This window comes from Bubalus kerabau, chromosome 4 (genome assembly GCF_029407905.1).
Source record: "Bubalus kerabau isolate K-KA32 ecotype Philippines breed swamp buffalo chromosome 4, PCC_UOA_SB_1v2, whole genome shotgun sequence".
NCBI classification, from domain to species: domain Eukaryota; kingdom Metazoa; phylum Chordata; class Mammalia; order Artiodactyla; family Bovidae; genus Bubalus; species Bubalus kerabau.
The window spans coordinates 22,555,601-22,573,835 of record NC_073627.1 but is presented as its reverse complement, the minus strand read 5'-3'; the positions used below and the strand labels follow the sequence as shown (position 1 = coordinate 22,573,835).

The following is an 18,235-nucleotide window of genomic DNA, read 5'->3' as shown; positions in this document are numbered from 1 at the left end:
GCTACATGAAGCCCTTCTGCTCTCCCTCAAGCTAGTACCTCTCCCAGTCTTTGTCTTTCTAGGTAGGAATTTGGGGGTGTAGCAGAGTGGCTAGAATAAGGCTGCAGTGGATCTGGGTTCAAATCTTTGTCCGTACATATAACCTGGGGCAACTGACTAAACCACTCTCTGAGCCTCAGTTTTTCATCTGTAAAATGAACATGATGCCTGATGCCTACCTTACAGAATGTTTGTGAAAACTGCATAAATCAATTCACGCAAGGTGCTCAACACAATACCAGGTGCATTGTGCATGCATGCATCTTTGTGTGATGCTCAGTCACGTCCAACTCTTTGTGACCCCACAGACTAACCAGCCAGGCTCCTCTGTCCATGGGATTTTTCAGGCAAGAGTAGAATGGGTTTCCACTTCCTATTCCAGGGGATGTTCCGGACTCAGGGATCAAACCCACATCTCCTGCAACTCCTGCATTGGCAGGTGAATTCTTTACCACTGGCAGGAGGAGAAGGGGACAACAGAGGATGAGAGGGTTGGATGGCATCACCGACTCAATGGACATGAGTTTGAGTAAGCTCCAGGAGTTGGTGATGGACAGGGAAGCCTGGCATGCTGCAGTCCCTGGGGTCACAAAGAGTCGGACAGACTGAGTGACTGAACTGAATTCAACTGAACTGAGCCACCAGCAAAGCCCACCAGGGGCAATATAAGTGTTCAATAACTGGTAGTAATAGTTATTATTATTTTTTTATTATTGGTTCATTGTGGAAGGAGTGTGGCCTTACACACACTGGTAAGCTCTCTCTAATTATATGTGTCTGGACTGTGAAAATTGCTTTGCTTGCATTTTTTTTATCCCCTGCTCTGAGCTGTGTTTGTGATTAGTGGGGACAGAGAATATGAATTGCTTGAGTATCTCTGGGACCTGAAAGTCTATATTTGAGTCCTGGGTGCACAACTTACAAGCTGTGTGACCTTGGGCAAGTTTCTTAATCTCTCTGGCCTCAATAATGCTACATTTTTCACAGACTGTTTCAAGGGTTAAATGAAGTGTTAACAAGGTTCTGGAGGACTACCACAGTGGGTTTGTCAGCCCCTAATATGGAACTTGCATGAAGGTTTTTTGAATGAATGAATGATCCCATTGTACCAGGTATAATGAGATTTGGGGGAGGGGTTATCAGATACTCAATTAACAGTAGTCTGGCATAGGATTCTGGCATCATCATCGCCCCCTTCTCTTTATTCTTTTATTACTTGGCTCTGGATGGATGGCCTGGTTTTAACTGGTTTGTGGCATGCAGGTCTTTTTAGTAAATGCCGCTCAAGTCTCTACAGAAGCAGAAAGGGCATAAAAATAAAATAAATTTTGGCCACATTATTCTGGAGCCCAACTGAGCGGAATTGGCTGGTGGATACAGCAGCATACGTGACAAGGAGAGGGAGACAGGTGTGCAGGACACTGGATGTGGTTTTATTTACTAGTTAACTAAGAACAGCGCTCCAAAGTGCAGCACGGACCGCCAGAAACACCCGCGAAGAGAGCCATTAACCCATAGAAATAAGAGCAGCCATTTCTAAGAGGCGGGAGCTAGAGCGCCCCCTGCAGTATCGGAGCGCAGTTGCTGACGGCTCACTTCCTGGTACTGCTCGTGGCCTTCTTTGCCCCCAGGGGTTGGCCCTGCTCTTTTGGTGGCCGATGAACTACAGTCAGGCGCAGCCTCAGGAAGCACCAGCCACCCAGTTGGCATCACTCAGGATCCTGCATCGCTGAGGGTTTCAGTGGCAGCTCGGGTGGCAGGGCACACAAGGCACACAGACAGTGCGAGGCACGCAGAGGGTCCGGGGCACACTGGGGGCGGGCGCACAAGGAGGCCGGGAGGGGGTGGAGCATGGGTTACCCGGCAACCTGCGGAAGAAAGGCATATGGGAAGGTTTAGAAAGAAGCCCAGCTCGGCAACAAGTCCTGTCAATTCTGCATCCCCCACCCGCACCTTTGTGCCTTCCAACGGCTCCCAGTGGCCGCCATCTCCACTGTTTTCTCTATCTTACTTCATTGTCTTCACCTATGTGAGCCCAACGGCTTCTTAACTGGTCTCCCAACCCCACTCTCACCCCTCCTAACCATCCAAGCATCCTCAGTTTCTTAGCCAGAGTGATCTTCTAGCATGCCCCTCCCCTGACCAAGGACAGCGGGGAGACAGAAGATGAAATGGTTAGATAGCGTCACTGACTCAGTGGACATGCGTTTGAGCAAACTCTGAGAGATAGTGGAGGACAAGGAAACCCGGCATGTTTCAGTTCAAGGGATATCAAACAAGTCTTAGCGACTGCACAACGATCTCTGTCCAAAACCTTAGTGGTTCCCCCTTGTGCCAGGAGGAGGCCTCTTTCAACTCAGCTGCCACAGCCTCCCTGAAGCCTCCCCTGATTTCTGTCAGATCTCCCCAGGGCACCATGTCCCTCCTTCCAGAGTTTTCTGTCATTGTTCTACTCTGGTCTGTCTCCCCACTAGCCAGAGAGATCAGCAGTCCCTGTGCCCACCCTGCATACCTGGCCTAGAGCTGGCACTTGATAAGAATGTTTTGAATACGATGAATTCATCAATTGCTAGAGAAGGAATACAAAAGGATGATCTCAGAGACTGACAGGTGTGGGTTCAAAACCAGCAACAACACACTGGACATAGGATGGAGGCAAATAGCCCAGAGATTGGATAGGCAGCCTAAGGACCACATCCAGAGTGAAGTGTGTTCCATTTGGCCTGGATTTTTTTTTTTAATTTAATTTGAAAGCACTGGGTTTTTTTTTAATTTGTTGAAAATATTTAAAAATCATGAGAACTTAACATTTAAAAGAGAAGCAGCTTCCCTTGAACAATGGGAAGATCCAACAATACTGAATCTTCATCTCATGTGGTAGAAATGGCCCTGAGGGGGCAGCACCATCCTCATTGGACAGGATAGAGCTCCCTGGTTCTCCACCATCCCTCAGTGACCCACATCACTCTGGTATGTTCTTGGCCTAGTCCTTGAAAAAGATTTGACTCTGCAACTCTTTGCTCTGGAGGACAGGATTATAAATGATAGAAAAGCAGGGCTGAATGTCTACCTACAGTCATCAGCCCACCTGGTATCTAAGGCCCAGAGATATCCTGCATCCAGACAGCCACCAACCCTCCCAGTTCTACCTGTACCACAGCTGGGAGTGGATGGCTCCACTGCCTGGATTCAGACCCTCCCCATTTCTTATTACCCACCCCATCTCTTGTTGGAGAAGGCAATGGCACCCACTCCAGTACAATTGCCTGGAAAATCCCATGGACGGAGGAGCCTGGTAGGCTGCAGTCCATGGGGTCACGAAGAGTCGGACACGACTGAGCGACTTCCCTTTCACTTTTCACTTTCATGCATTGGAGAAGGAAATGGCAACCCACTCCAGTGTTCTTGCCTGGAGAATCCCAGGGACGGGCGAGCCTGGTGGGCTGCCGTCTATGGGGTCACACAGAGTTGGACACGACTGAAGTGACTTAGCAGCAGCAGACCACACCCAAGACATCCTGAATGGCTCCCCCGCCTGCTCCTCTTCCTTCTTTCCACTCAGTCCTTTCTGCTGCCATCTTCTTGAAAAGTAGCATTGAGCTCTCATTGGCTTGATCATTTTCTGAGCATTCACTATACCAGGTACCAGGTACAGGGAATGAATATATCTTCTCTTGGGCTTCCCTGGTGACTCAATAGTAAAGAATCCACTGCTAACGCAGGAGACATGGGTTCCATCCCTGACTGGGGAAGACCCCACATGCCACAGGGAAGCTAAGCCTGTGAGCCACAACTACTGAGCCTGTGCTCTAGAGTCTGGGAACCACAAAAAGAGAAGCCACTGCAATGAGAAGCCATGCACTCTGCAACTAGAGAGTCAGCCCCACTCGCCACAGAGAAAAGCCTCCACAGCAACAAAGACCCAGCACAATCACAAATAAATAAATAAAAATAAGCATTAAAAAATAAGTATTTTTTTCTCTTGTCTTTGAGTTCAAGGGAATTAGTCAGTTAAGCAAATTTTATCATTTCCTCCTCAAAAAAGTAAGGCCTCCCAATGGTCTATTAAATAAAATCCTCCCTCCCCAGCATGGACCTTAGTGGTTCTCTATTGAATGAGGCCCAGTTGACCTTTCCTGTCCTCCCTCCCTCCACAGCTTATCACATGAAGTTACATCATCCTCCCAAGTGTCAGAGACATCCCCCCACACACACCCGTATGATCTCCAGTGGCCCGTCTGTCTCCCTGGAGATGGAAACGACCTGAGAATAGACGCCTTGTCATCATCCACATCATCCACCTCAGTTCCCCTGTGCCACCTGGCACATGTGGACACTTGGAAGGAGTTTGTCAGCTTGGAGCAGAATGGTCCCAATGGGCCAGGGGTGGGATGGCACCATGAATACCTGCCTGACGTCTTCGGGTCATGCCAGCTTCCTAATCGCTTCTTAATCATGGCTCTATCTTATGGGCAATTACTTCCTATAACCTCTCCCAAACCTCACACATGCCACGTACTTGCAGTCCTCGCTGTCCAGCAGCCCCCGGTACGTGTTGATCTCCGCCTCCAGCCGGGCCCTCACATCCAGCAGCACCCGGTACTCCTGGTTCTGCCGCTCCAGGTCACAGCGGATCTCAGCCAGTTGGGTCTCTACGTTGGTGACCAGGCCCTGCATCTGGGCCAGCTGGGAACCGTAGCGGGCCTCCGTCTCTGTCAGGGTGTTCTCCAGGGAGTCTCTCTAAGGCAAAGGGAAAGAAAAATAACTAAGAAGAATGGGCCTATTTTCCATGGCCTGGCTCAGAAAGAACCAAGAAGCAGTCACTGTGAAAGACAGTATGGAAGTTTCTCACAAATCTAAAAAGAGAACTACCATATGACCCAGCAGTTCCACTCCTGGGTATATATCTGAAGAAAACAAAAACACTAATTCAGAAAGATACTTGGACCCCAATGTTTACAGCAGCATTACATATAATAGCCAAGACAGAGAAGTAACCTAAGTGTCCATCGACAGATGAATGGATAGAAAAGATGTGGTCCATATATACAATGGAATACTACTCACCTATAAAAAATAATAAAATAATGCCATCTGCAGCACCATAGATGGACTTGAAGAGCATTAAGCTAAGTCATATGTCAGATACTGTATGATACCACTTATCCATACATGCAAAGTCACTTCACTCTTGTCCGACCCCTTGTGACCCCATGGACTGTAGCCCTGCAGGCTCCTCTGTCCATGGGATTCTCCAGGCAAGAATACTGAAGTGGGTTGCCATGCCCTCCTCTAGGGGATCTTCCCAACCCAGGGATCCAAACCACATCTCTTATGTCTCCTGCATTGGCAGGTAGGTTCTTTACCACTAGGGCCACCTGGAAAGCCCATATCACTTATATGTGGAATCTGAAAAATACAATAAGCTAGTGAATAAAACAAAAACAAAGAGGAATCACAGATATAGACAGCAAACTAGTGGTTACTGTGGGGAGAGGAAAAGAGTGAGGGGCAATACAAGGGTAGGGGGAAAAAAGATTATTATAGGATTATATGAAATCATGTGTGTGAAACTATTGAAAATTGAAAAGCACTATAGAATTTAAAGAAACTTCCATTCAATTAAAAAAAAAAAATAGCCAGGGAAAACCTAGGCAGGGATGTTCTGCAGAACTGAAGAAACTGAAACCCAGAAAGGTCAAGGGACTTGTTCAAGGTTGAACAACTAGAGACAGACCAGGATTTGAACCCACGTTCATGTGACCCTAAATTCCATATTCCTTCTTCAACCTTAGGCTTCAGACCTTAGATCTGAGGTTTACCAGGCTCCTCCCCTACAAGCATCACTGAAATCAGTGGTCTTCAACCCTGGCTGCACGTTAGAGTCACATGGGAGCCTCTAAAAAGCACCCAGGCCCAGGCCCCACCTCCAGAAACTCTGATTAAATTTATCTGGGGAGGAACTTGGGCAGGGAGCACTTTTAAAGCTCTGCAGGTAAGGGTGAAAAGCATGGGTTTGGAAGAGCAGGCTAAGCAGAGATCAAGCCTTCTTGGGGAGAGTAGTTGACAGTGGTCACTTAGCCCACATCAGATTTGAACCATGGCCCATTTATGTCTGAGCTGGGTCTTGGGAGAAACATTCCTCCAGGAGAGGTTAGCTGGGCAAGCAGCAGTGGTGGCTGAATCTGGACTTCCTCCCCATCCTCCCCTCCTCCTCCTCCTGCTGCCCCTCCTCCTTCCTGGAAGCCTGCACCCACTCTCCATGCTGCCTGGCATCCAGAGCTGGGGGAGAGGAGCCCATCAGCACACTCACCAGGCTGTGCTGGGTCTGCAGCTCGATCTCCAGTGTGTTGACCGTTCGTCTCAAATCAATGATATCTGACTGGTAGCTCTGAAGCTGCTCGGAGCTCGTGACCACTTGCTGGTTAAGCTCTTCCATCTGAAATGCGGGAGACAGGAGAAGGCTGGGAGTGCCTCTCGGGGACCCCGGGGAAGCCAGCCCCCCGAGAGAGACCCACCTGCTTGTTGAACCATTCCTCCACATCCCTGCGATTGGTCTCCACCAGAGCCTCATACCGACATCGCATCTCTTCCAGCACCTTGTTCAAGTCCACTGGGGACACAGCATCAACCTCAATGTTAAGGCGGTCCCCAAGCTGGCATCGGAGAGCACCAACTTCCTGAAAAGATGCAAGAGCACCGGACAAATATGAAGTCACATGATCCTGGCACACCTACCCAGGGAGATATGAGAAGATGAAGCAAAGGATGCTAAAAATCTCCATGTTAGAGGGGCCCTGTGAGGACTGCAGCCACTCTGAAGCATCCCAAGGGTCTTTCAGCTCCACCTGGACCTCCCTGTGATGGGAGAGGCTTCCTGTTGCTTTGGCAGAAGCCGAGAGCAGCATCAGGTTTTGCCTAATCCATTTGGACTAAAATGGGACAGCTGTACCCTGTCTCCCTGCCACCATCCCAGCCTGCATTTGTCTGGGAAGGAGAGCAGCGGGAGCCTGGCTTTACTTGGTTCAAGGCCCCAGTTACAGCAGGCACCTCCCGGGCTTGGCAGCCAAGGAGAGAAAGTTGTCACCGAGGCTGCCAAGACTCGGTGATAGCTCCTCATTAGCGGCCTCTTGGGGCAGCTCCCAGTTTTCTGATTTAGATGGGATGAGTCAGGTGCCTTCAGGCATTCGGTGAGTATGTGGTAACTGATGGTTACTTTTCACTTCAGCCTAGGAAACCCAGCCAGGATTCAGACACTTGTGCTTTCGCATCCCAAGTCAAGAGGTTGAGTGTCAACCCAGGGAACGAGGGAAGAAAACACCAGAGCTCAGGTGAGCTTTGCAGCACACAGGTAGGTGCCCAGGGCAGAGGGGTTTCATACCAAGGACCTACAGTAGATAAGGAAGAGTCAGAAAGCAGAGGGTCGACCCATGCCTTTTGGATGAAGTATATTATGTACAAACAGATGAAAGGAAGAACAAGGATGGGGAGAGAAAGCAGAAGAAAACCACTGCCTCTCCCTTAGAAGAGGTGGGAGCCACCTCACAGTCCAGCCTAGCAGAGATAGACAGCCATTTCATGTCAATTCTGGAAAATAACCCCTCCTCATCCCTAATGGGCCACTCTATTGCCGGTATGTAGTTCTCATGAGAAAAGCCACCACAAGTACTTGGCAATCACAGAAGTCCAAGAAATGCAGAAGGGAAGGTTGTTAGCATTTCTGAGCACCAACCAAGGGACAGGCGTTTGAGAACCTGTGCGTGCGTTTGAAGTCACTTCAATCATGTCCGACTCTGCAACGCTATGAACGTAGCGCACCAGGCTTCTCTGTCCAGGGAACTCTCCAGGCAAGAATACTGGAGTGGTTTGCCAAGTACTCCTCCAGGGGATCTTCCCGACGAAGGGATCAAACCTGCGTCTTCTGGGTCTCCTGCACTGGCAGGCTGGTTCTTTACCACTAGCGCCACCTGGGAAGCCCTTAAGACCCGTAACCTCACAGAATTCTCGCAGCAGCCTTGTTGATAGAGCCAGCCCCATTTTACAGATGAGGACACTCAGAAAGTTTTAATAAATTGGGCAAAGTCACAGATACAATCTGTGGCCAGCCTGGGAATTTCAACCCATGTCTAAGCAACCCTAAACCCCAGGTTCTCCCCACTGGGCTCCCCAGGGCCACCTTGGTTGGACTTCAGGCCTCACCTCCTCATGGTTCTTCTTGAGACATATCAGCTCCTCCTTCAGAGACTCCACTTGCATCTCCAGGTCAGCCTTGCACAGGGTCAGCTCATCCAGGATCCGGCGCAGGCCATTGGTGTCGGCCTCCACCAGCTGCCGCAAGCCCAGCTCCGTCTCATACCTGTGTAAGAACACGGTCAGCCACTGAGGGCTGAAACTGAATACCAGACCCAGGGATGACCTGGAGCCGCTGGCACTTTTCCAACTGTCTGTGAAAATAACAGAATGCTGTCCCCAAGCACGTGCCAGGAGAGAGGGCTCTCCCCCTACCACACACCCAACCCCATCCCCTGGGCCAAACTCACTTGCTCCTAAAGTCATCTGCAGCCAGCTTGGTGTTATCAATTTGCACGACTATCCTGGCATTCTCTGCCTTTGAGTACAGAATCTGGGGCCACAGCACACAGAAGGGATCGGTCCAGGACAAGAAGAAGCAAAAAGAACCCAAGTGAGTCCTACAGCCAACCCTGCCAAAACCCCTGGAACTCTGGGGGATAGTCATGGAATCTGAATGCCTTGTTTTGCAGGCAATGAGCAACATGGAAGGACAGACTTTATTAGACATGACATTAGAAGGGGCCTTAACAAGTCTTCACGTTTACTGAAAATTCACAACATATCAAGGGCTACGCTAAGCACTTTACCTGTATTTGCCCATAGAATCTTCTAGACATAAGGACCCTTATTATTCCCATTTTCCAGATGAGGAACCCGAGGCCCAGGGAAGGGACCTCCTAGAGTCAGGTAATGAAGCAATGACAGAACTGAGACTAGATCCCAAGCCTCTTTCCACATGAAGGATTCTGGCTGAGCACTTGAATTATGAGAAAATGCTGTGCCCTAGGGAAGTTTCTTTTCCCTGAACATAGCTAAAGAAATGAATGAGATTCAAATCTGGATCTCAGCTCTTCAGGTTGCCCTCCCAGCGAGTCTGTTCACCACTTGCCCTTACCTTCTGCTGGAGCTCCTCAATGATCTTGAAATAACACAGGTAGTTAGGACCCACAGTGGGCTCTTGAAACTCACAGGCCTCTTGGAGTTGTCTCTCCAGCTCCACATTCTCCCACTCCAGCCGCCTCACGCTCTCCAGGTAGGCAGCCAGGCGGTTGTTCAGTAACTGCAGGATCTCCCTCTCATTGCTACTGAAGACACTTTCATAGTACAAACTGATGGGACCCATGGAGCTGAAGATGCTGCTGGTTGGGTGGTAGGTGGTGGACACAGAGAAAGAAGGTACACACGTCCCAGGCTGGCAGATGTAACCCAGATACCACTCTGGCCGGCAGCTCATGCAGCTGGAGCCAACAGAGGAGGACCAGGGTCAGCCCTTGATGGAGGCCAGGGAGCAGTCAGATGGCTTGTCAGAAAGGTTGCAGCTACCTGAATTGTAATGTGGTCTGCCAACCGCATTCTGCTCGAGCCTTTTTATACGCATGGAGTGAGGGGCCTTTTGCTACCAAATCATTGTGGAGGGGTGTTGATGTTTTGACTCAATTCCAGAGGAAGCCACTAATTAATTTGTAATTTGGTTTCCAATAAGGAGTTCCTTTCCTCATAAAAGAGGCCAAGCTTGTCATTTGGCTAACATGGGACTCTGGTCTTCTGTCATTGATCAAGGGAGAGAGCTCCAGGATATATCTTCAAAGGACCAACTCCAGGCCCTGGCCCTCATTTCCAGGCCAGGGCTGCCAGGCCTGACCCTGGGCTGCCAATGACCTTGTCCCCTGCGCCCCTGCCTTCTCCAGCCCAGAGACAGGCCACAGTTCTGGGGCAGAGGCTTTTAATGAGCGCATCGTTTGTGGGAAGAGGAAGCCTGGCCCCTTAAGGAGGAAATGTGTGGGTGACAGAAGCTGCATGGATCCTGGCAATAGTATAAATCCAGGGAGGAAGGAAAAACAGCCTCTGAGTCTCATTCATGAGCATCATCTTCCTCCCAGGGGAAGAAAAAAATTAGAGGAGAGAACAAACTCAGCACAGGGACATCATTTCAGCTGGACACTACTGAGGAAGAAAGAGGTGAGAACCCTACTCTTGGGAAAGAAGGTCAATGTCATGAGTACCTCTGTGAGCAGAAGCTCAATTTAGACCTTCTCTGGATCCTCCCCTTTGTTTCTCACTGCTCCACATACAGAGAGTTCGATTACTGTTTGTTGAAGAGGCTGAAACAGGTTCTGCTCTCACTTTCTGCAAAAGCTGGACAGGTGGTGGGGTGGTTTACTTTGGGACCTCAGAGACCAGAGGCAGAGTGAATCAGCTCTCTCAGGAAATGACACTGCAGCACTGGGATGAGTGGAGCCAGGAGAACAGGAGCAGGTGTCTCTGATTCTAGAAGTCCTTGAGCACTTCCCAAGAAAGCAACCTAGGGAGAGACCAGTGGTTTTTAGGCCCGAGTGCAAAACTCGTGGGCTCACACACTTTGTGTTTAATATGTATGTATTATGTAGTCACTTTTTATTCATGCACCTTCTCAATATAATATTGAAGTATAAGTATTTGTCTTAGTTTTCATGTATTTCTAGAAGAGTTGGTGAAGGGGCAGGGAAGGAAAAATGCCACCCAGCCCTATTCCCTGAAATACATTGCTTAAGAAAAGTCAAGATAGAGACCTATCTCCCTGTGTGACTTGGGAAAGTCACTCTACCTCTCTGGGCTTCAGTTCCCTCCAGAAAATTGAAAGGGTTAGATTAAATCATCCCTCAGTTTAATTTTTTGCAACAACCATAAATTCTAGGTCAAGAAGACAGAAGGAAGGGTGATATAAATACCAGCTACATGGAATGAGACACATCAGACCAGGCTTCAAAATCATCACCAGTGCTTATGGAATGTGTGCAAGTACCGGGTACTGTGCTGGGTGTTTGGCATTAAATTGTCCATCTAATCCTCACGCCCAGGACTTCCGTCGTGGCCCACTGGTTAATAGTTCACCTTCCAATGCGGAGACACATCCATGGTCAATCCTGGTTCAATCCCTGGTCAGAGAGCTAAGATCCCACATGCCTTGCAGCCAAAAAACCAAAAACTGTAAATATAGTTTGTAAAAAATGTTAACATAAAACAGAAGCAATATTGTAATAAATTCAATAAAGACTTTAAAAATGATCCACATCAAAAAAATCTTTTTAAAAGTCCTCATTCTCAAAATATAAGATATAGTTATACCCTGAAGATATTGCAGGTTTAGTCTCAGACCACAGCAATCAACAGGTCACAGGTTAATGATGCAGTTTCTCGAGTTCATCCCAGACCAGCTGAATCGGAAATTCTGAGAATGGGACCCAATCATCCATGTTTAACAGTCCTCCAGGTGGTTTTGAGAACCACTGAGTGATTGGAACATAAATATCTCTAATTTTTTAAAGTATAATTTCCATTTTATTGTTTTTTCAGAGAACAGTATTTCTTCAGTCTTTTAGGGCTTAGCTTAGCTCCACAGGTCTAAATGGGAGTGGAGGTGTTTGGTCCTTCCAGGTTTCACAAGAAAGGATTCCTGACTACCCTGGTGTGAGTGGCGCAACTCACAATGTAATGTAATTCCACATCCAGCTTGGGAAGTGCATAGGTGTCAAAAATGCTCACCTCAGAAATGTCCTTGCTGGTACTATGTTTGGGGCTTCCCAAGTGGTGCTAAAGAACCCACCTGCCAATGCAGAAGACATAAGAGATGTGGGTTCGATCCCTGGGTTGGGAAGATCCCCTGGAGGAGGACATGGCAACCCACTCCAGTATTCTTGCCTGGAGAATCCCATGGACAGAGGAGCCTGGTGGGCTAGAGTCCATCGGGTCGCAGAGTCGGACACAACTAAAGCGACTTAACAGGTACACACAGCACAAGGTGAACTCCACTGGGTACTCTTAAGGGCTGGGGGAGTCTCAGGATCACCTCAGTCAGCATCTTTCATCAAACTGTTCTCCACCTCCGGCACAGTCACAAGTGACGTCTCTTGACATCACTGAAGTTCCTTAGTGGTGCTCTTCACATCTTTTGAAGAGTATGTGGCTATCTGGGGACAACTTTTCTTCCTTTTTGTCTCAAGGAGTTTAGCCTTCATCCTTCTCCATTTCCAACTGGGATTGGCAGAGCTTGTAATTTGCCTGGTCTGTTGAAGAAGGACATTCTGGGCACAAATGAGTCTTTGGTCCAAGACACTGAGAGCTCCCACTTCCATGTGGAAATGCCTTGGGACCCAAAGGCACCATGTACCTCATCAGAGGTCAAGAGAACTCCAGAACATGATGAGTCTCTTAGGAAGAAGACTCTCTGAACTGTGGGAGGAAGCACAATGGCAGGCTCACTCCCCCATCTCCTGCTTTGGATGAGCTGTGGGGTTTGGTTTGGTGTGTTGTTTATTGATTTATTTGGCTATACCGGATATTAGTTGTGGCACTCAGGATCTCTGATCTTTGTTGCAGCATGCGGGATGTGGGATCTAGATCCCTGACCAGGGATCAAACCCAGACTTCCTGCATTGGAAGCACAGCGTCTTAGCCACTGGACCACCAGGGAAGTCCCTAGGCTGTGGGATTTTAAGAGAGATGCTGAACTGGAAGGGTTGTGTGAGGGATTGAAGATAATGCATTTCTAAAAGCATGGGACTTTAATGGAGTCCCCCGGGTGTGAGATTCCATACTGCTGGCAATGGCACCCCACTCCAGTACTCTTGCCTGGAAAATCCCATGGACGGAGGAGCCTGGTAGGCTGCAGTCCATGGGGTCGCTAAGAGTCAGACACGACTGAGCGACTTCACTTTCACTTTTCACTTTCATGCACTGGAGAAGGAAATGGCAACCCACTTCAGTGTTCTTGCCTGGAGAATCCCAGGGACGGGGGAGCCTGGTGGGCTGCCATCTATGGGGTCACACAGAGTCGGACATGACTGAAGTGACTTAGCAGCAGCAGCAGCTCTGATAAGAACCACAGGCATGAGGCCAATGAAGTGGCCTAAAATGCTTCACATTATACTGATCTCAGTGTTAACCATCCTCCCCTGGACCATGTATACTAAGGGAGTAGGAGGGGCTTGTAACACATGTCAACACAGTAGAACCTTGGAAAGACAACGTTAGTTGCTCAGTCGTGCCCGACTCTTTGGGATCCCATGGACTGCAGCCCACCAGGCTCCTCTATCCATGGGATTTTTCCAGGCAAGAATACTAGAGTGTTTTGCCATTTCCTTCTCCAGGGGATCTTCCTGACCCAGGGATCAAACCTAGGTCTCCTGCACTGCAGGCAGACTCTTTTCTGACTGAGCTACCAGAGAAGCCCTTGGAGAAGTGTCTTAAACAGGAAAACTGAGCTAAACATCCCACTGTAGACCACTAACCACCCCAAAGAGGGACATAGGGACCCTGTCATCCCCAGGGTCATACATGGTCAACCTCCCCCATTCATCTGCCTAAGAGTCACCCCTCTTCACCCAAACCAACAGAGACCCAAACCAACAATATCAGAACAGAGCTGATTAGGCATAGAGAACCAAAGCAAACGTGCTTTATTGTTCCTACAATAGAAGCCCTTTGCTGCATTTCAGACACCACTGAAACAGCACCCAGTAGGAAAACCTGACCCAGGAGGCAGCCTGAAAACAGAGGCTCTGGCCCTCATTAAAATGATGAGGAGCTGAGGCCTTCGAGGTCTTATTGCCACTAAGGCCTCTGACCCTAGTGGCAGGCTTTGAGAAAGATAAAGTGTGAAATTGTTTGGGCCTAGGCTAGGCACAAAGTTACAGGGGATTGGGCTTTAGGGTTACAGTTGAATTGAGGCCAAGTCCAAGCCCTGGATACAATGGCCTTGGCTTTCCGGACTAGTCACACTCAGAACCGGCTTCCTGGGCAGGGCACACAGATGGGGCGGGGGCTACAGGTGGTGCAGGCTGAGCCAGGCCCACAGGAGGCCGCAGGAAGACAGGGGAGGCAAGACTTAGAGGGCGAGTGGTCCGGGGCACACGGGTTACAAGGGAGCCTAGGAGAAAAAAAGAAAGTCATATCACTATGATTTTCCAACTGCTGTTTTTCAATAACCAAGAGCTCCTTAAAAATCCCTCAAGTCCTGGGGCTCAGGGATTTTGCACATGAGCCACCTGTTCTCCTTGCTGGGCCCTGCAATTAACCTTTCTCTGCTCCTGACTCTGATGTTTTGCCTTGAACTTGCATTCAATCACACTTGTCAAAGAAAGAAGCAATTATAATGCATCATGTAGTTCAGCTATGAAAAATACAATGATGTCATAATGATGAAAACTCTAAATATTGATTTAACAAAAATGAAATACATAATAATAAATTACATTCAAGAATTAATTTAATAATTTTTTTCAAGTTAATGAATGAAGAAGAAAAATAGTCTTCTAATCCTGCCCCCTCATTTTACCAGTGAGGAAGAGGCCCAGAGAGTAAAGGAAATTGCCAGGGTCAAAGGATGACTATATAATAAGACCTAAACCAAAACCCAGGGCCACTGAATTCAAATACCAGGCTCTTCCCAGGCCACCATGCTGTCTCTCCAGGGCTTCATAGACAAGAGAGCATGCAGGGTACTCACTTGCAGTCCTCGCTGTCCAGCAGCCCCCGGTACGTGTTGATCTCACACTCCAGCCGGGCCCGCACGTCCAGCAGCACCTGGTACTCCTGGTTCTGCCGCTCCAGGTCACAGCGGATCTCTGCCAGCTGCAACTCCACGTTGCCGATCAGGCCCTGCATCTGGGCCAGCTGGGAGCTATAGCGGGCCTCCGTCTCTGCCAGGGTGGATTCCAAAGCATCTCTCTGTGAGGACAAGGATTGTGTAGGAAGGAAGAATCACTTCAAGCCTGGATGAGCCACAATCAGATATCTCATCTGAGATGAGTCAATTAGCCCTTTAGCTTCCTGATCTAGAGAGGAGCTCCCCTGTTAATATCTCTGAGTCACTGATAATTACTCAGAATGAATCTGTTCTCACAAATACAGGAGATGCTGCCAGGACAGGCCAAGTGCTACTAGTTACCTGTCTTTTACCCCCTGGGACCTTGGTGAACGGGAGTTGGGCCCTCCTTCCTCTTCTCTGCACAGAAAATCCCTGACACTCAATAACTCGACCCTCTGGAACCTGCCCACATGGTCAGAGCATGGAGGCTGGGGTGGGCAGGCCCCTACACTGCTAGGCTTGGTCCAGCCACCGCCCCAAGCCAGCCTCGGGCTCACCATGCTGTGCTGGGCCTGCAGCTCAATCTCCAGGGCATTGACCGTGCGTCTCAGCTCAATGATCTCCGCCTGGTAGGACTGCAGCTGCTCCGAGCTGGACACCACCTGCTGGTTCAGTTCCTCAGTCTGAAACACACACACACGGGACCCAGTCAGAAATACCGGGGACTCGGCTTCAGAAGTCGACAGAAGCCGCTTAGAATCATGAGCCAAGGACTGTCCAGATCACCCCGTCCACCCCCTTCATCTCACCCTTGAGATCACTGTCGCCTTCAGGACAGCAATGTGCCCAAGGTGCACAGTGAGGTTGAAACAGGGCTGGGACTCAAACTCAGGTTTTTGATTCAGAGCCTCAGGGTCACTTCTGTGACCTACTATGGGTCTCTATTGCACTACGGTTTCCAGGTACTCACCTGGGTGTTGAACCAGTCCTCAGCCTCCCGGCGGTTATTTTCCACCAGGGTCTCATACTGGCACCTCATCTCATTCAGAACACGGTTCAGGTCAACGGGTGGGGCAGCGTCCACCTCGACGTTGAGTCGATCACCAAGCTGGCAGCGCAGTGAGTTCACTTCCTGTAGCACAGACCAGGGTCAGCACTAACTTTCCCAGATGGATGCCTCCCCCATGCCTACCTGCTCCCCAAGTTCACTTGCTCTCCATGCTCACCTACCCCCCAACCTCACCTTCTCTCCCAGTTTCACCTGTTCCTCATGCTCACCTGCCCCCCATGCTCTTCTGTTCTCCATGCTTACCTGTCCCCCAGCCTCACCTTCTCCCCCAGCTTCACCTTCTCCCCCAGCTTCACCTGTTCCCCATGCCTACCCTGGCTCCCCATGCTCACCTGCCCCCATGCTCACCTCCTCATGATTCTTCTTGAGGCAGAGCAGCTCCTCCTTCAGGGACTCCACCTGGGCCTCCAGGTCAGCCTTGCACAGGGTCAGATCATCCAGGATCCTACGTAGGCCATTCATGTCCGACTCCACCAGCTGCCACATGGATACCTCGGTCTCGTACCTGGTAGATATATAACAGGGCGCCTGAAGCTGTTTTTTCTTTCTATTATCTATGTCAGATCCCACCCCAGACTGGCCTGGTGCTGTGTGTCCTGCCTTATGTCTCAGTGATTCAGGGTAACCCAAAACCTGAGTCTGGACGCCACTCATGTCCAGCTGTACCAGCCCCAACCAAAGGGCAAATGGCACAACTCACTTGGTCCTGAAGTCATCTGCAGCCAGCTTGGCATTGTCAATCTGCACCACCAGCCTGGCATTCTCAGACTTGGTGCACAGGGTCTGGGGAAATAAAGAAGTGACTTCAGGGAAAGAAAAGGCATTCTGCTGGCAGGAGCTCCCCATTCTGCTGCCCAGCTCAGCTGGCATGGGCTGTCTTTGGAGGGAGAGGGTCACCCATCCCTGGGCTCTTGGCAGCTGAGGCTCCATGAAGCTTATGGGCATGCTGTAGGGATCAGAGCGGGAAACCCTAAGGTCCCTAGCAACGCAGGGCATCTCAGACCTGTAACCTGGGTTAGAGACAGGCACACGCTGCAGGGAAGACCTGACACGGCGGCTTCTTCCTGTCTTCCTGTCTCCCAGGACTGGAGGGGTCTCTCAGCAGGTCATTAGCAAGAACATACTCTATGATTCCCTGGACACAAATGCTCCCTTCCAGGAGTTGGCTAGGACTTTCTGGGGATGTGGGCTGGGTAAGAAGGAAACTTCTGACAGGTTCTCCCAGAGTTAGTTATAGGAAACCTGGTCTGCACCAAACACTTCAAGCCCAATCCCCTTACCTTAGAAAAGAAAGAAAAAAATAAATTCAAACCCAGAGCTTGTGGTATTACATTAAAGGTCTCACAATCAGTTAGTTCACAGAGTTTGTACTCAGGCTCAGACTCCACTAACCACCCCCTGGATCAGTCAGTTAACCAGCCTGAGCCTCAGTGTTCTCATCTGTAAAATGGCCAAATGATACCTCCTTGGAAGGAGTGAAGGAGGCCGCAGCTGTGACCGAGCTTTGTGACCTCTGAAGTGTCCCATGGGAACAGAGGTACCAGGCTGGTGCTGGTGGCCCCAGGCTCTGTCTCAGACCCCCTCACCTTCTTCTGGAGCTCCTCGATGGTCTGGAAGTAAGACTGGTAGTCGGGGCACAGGTAGGGCACCTGTTGCTCACACCACTCGTGGATGCGGCTCTCCAGCTCCGCGTTCTCCTGCTCCAGCTGCCTCACCTTCTCCAGGTAGCTGGCCAGACGGTCGTTTAGGAACTGCATGGTCTCCTTCTCATTGCCTGTAAGAATGCCCTCGCCAACCCAGCCCCCGGCCATGCCGTAGCTGGTAGCAAAGCCTCCAGAGGGGAGACAGAGAGCAGGCAGGCAGCTGGCGGCCCTGCAGCTGCTCTTGCCCAGCCCGACTGAACAGGCAGAGAAACTCCGGGGCCCCCGGGAGAAGCCGGGGAGCTTGCAAGAGCTGCTGGAGAATATTGTGGACACGCGAGCCGAGCCCCCACCAGCCCCTCCCGGGACCTTGAGAGACCCCGACGAGAAGCTGGCCTTGAGGCATTTGGAAGCCATGACTTGGACAGCACACGTGATGGAGCTTCGAGCCCGGAAACCCCCTGACACAGAGAAGCAGCTTCTTATGCTCAGGTTTATATCTCCACCCCAATGGGCGTTGTTCTTTACAAAGTGTTTTCTCCTTGTTAAAGTTAATACCACTTTCCATCAGAACCCCTCATTAACCTCATGTTTAGCTTCCCATGAACATTTCCCGGCCTCATAAAAAAA

General features: G+C 49.8%; 2 protein-coding genes across 2 annotated transcripts; both read right to left on the bottom strand.

Moving 5' to 3' along the window:
* Positions 1–1,777: 1,777 nt before the first annotated feature.
* LOC129651222 (keratin, type I cuticular Ha2) lies at positions 1,778–9,607 on the bottom strand. The gene is made up of 7 exons (XM_055579921.1): positions 9,227–9,607; positions 8,580–8,662; positions 8,239–8,395; positions 6,558–6,719; positions 6,353–6,478; positions 4,559–4,779; positions 1,778–1,907 (listed from the first exon to the last, which is right to left on the bottom strand). The coding sequence occupies exons 1-7, from the start codon at positions 9,563–9,565 to the stop codon at positions 1,778–1,780; spliced, it is 1,218 nt and encodes a 405-aa protein (XP_055435896.1). The 5' UTR covers positions 9,566–9,607.
* Positions 9,608–14,088: 4,481 nt separating this feature from the next.
* Positions 14,089–18,022, bottom strand: KRT35 (keratin 35). Its single transcript, XM_055579920.1, has 7 exons — positions 17,552–18,022; positions 16,666–16,748; positions 16,314–16,470; positions 15,867–16,028; positions 15,454–15,579; positions 14,816–15,036; positions 14,089–14,236 (listed from the first exon to the last, which is right to left on the bottom strand). The coding sequence occupies exons 1-7, from the start codon at positions 18,020–18,022 to the stop codon at positions 14,089–14,091; spliced, it is 1,368 nt and encodes a 455-aa protein (XP_055435895.1).
* Positions 18,023–18,235: the final 213 nt, after the last annotated feature.

What these genes read in the sequence shown, in the direction of transcription:
- LOC129651222 (XM_055579921.1), bottom strand. Translation starts at nt 9,565, where the DNA reads ATGAGCTGCCGGCCAGAGTGGTATCTGGGTTACATCTGCCAGCCTGGG. An exon ending in TCAAGAAGAACCATGAGGAG is followed by an intron (nt 6,720 to 8,238) that starts GTGAGGCCTGAA and finishes GCATCTTTTCAG; the next exon opens with GAAGTTGGTGCTCTCCGATG. An exon ending in TGCAGACCCAGCACAGCCTG is followed by an intron (nt 4,780 to 6,352) that starts GTGAGTGTGCTG and finishes CCTTTGCCTTAG; the next exon opens with AGAGACTCCCTGGAGAACAC.
- KRT35 (XM_055579920.1), bottom strand. Translation starts at nt 18,022, where the DNA reads ATGGCTTCCAAATGCCTCAAGGCCAGCTTCTCGTCGGGGTCTCTCAAG. An exon ending in TCAAGAAGAATCATGAGGAG is followed by an intron (nt 16,029 to 16,313) that starts GTGAGCATGGGG and finishes TCTGTGCTACAG; the next exon opens with GAAGTGAACTCACTGCGCTG. An exon ending in TGCAGGCCCAGCACAGCATG is followed by an intron (nt 15,037 to 15,453) that starts GTGAGCCCGAGG and finishes TTGTCCTCACAG; the next exon opens with AGAGATGCTTTGGAATCCAC.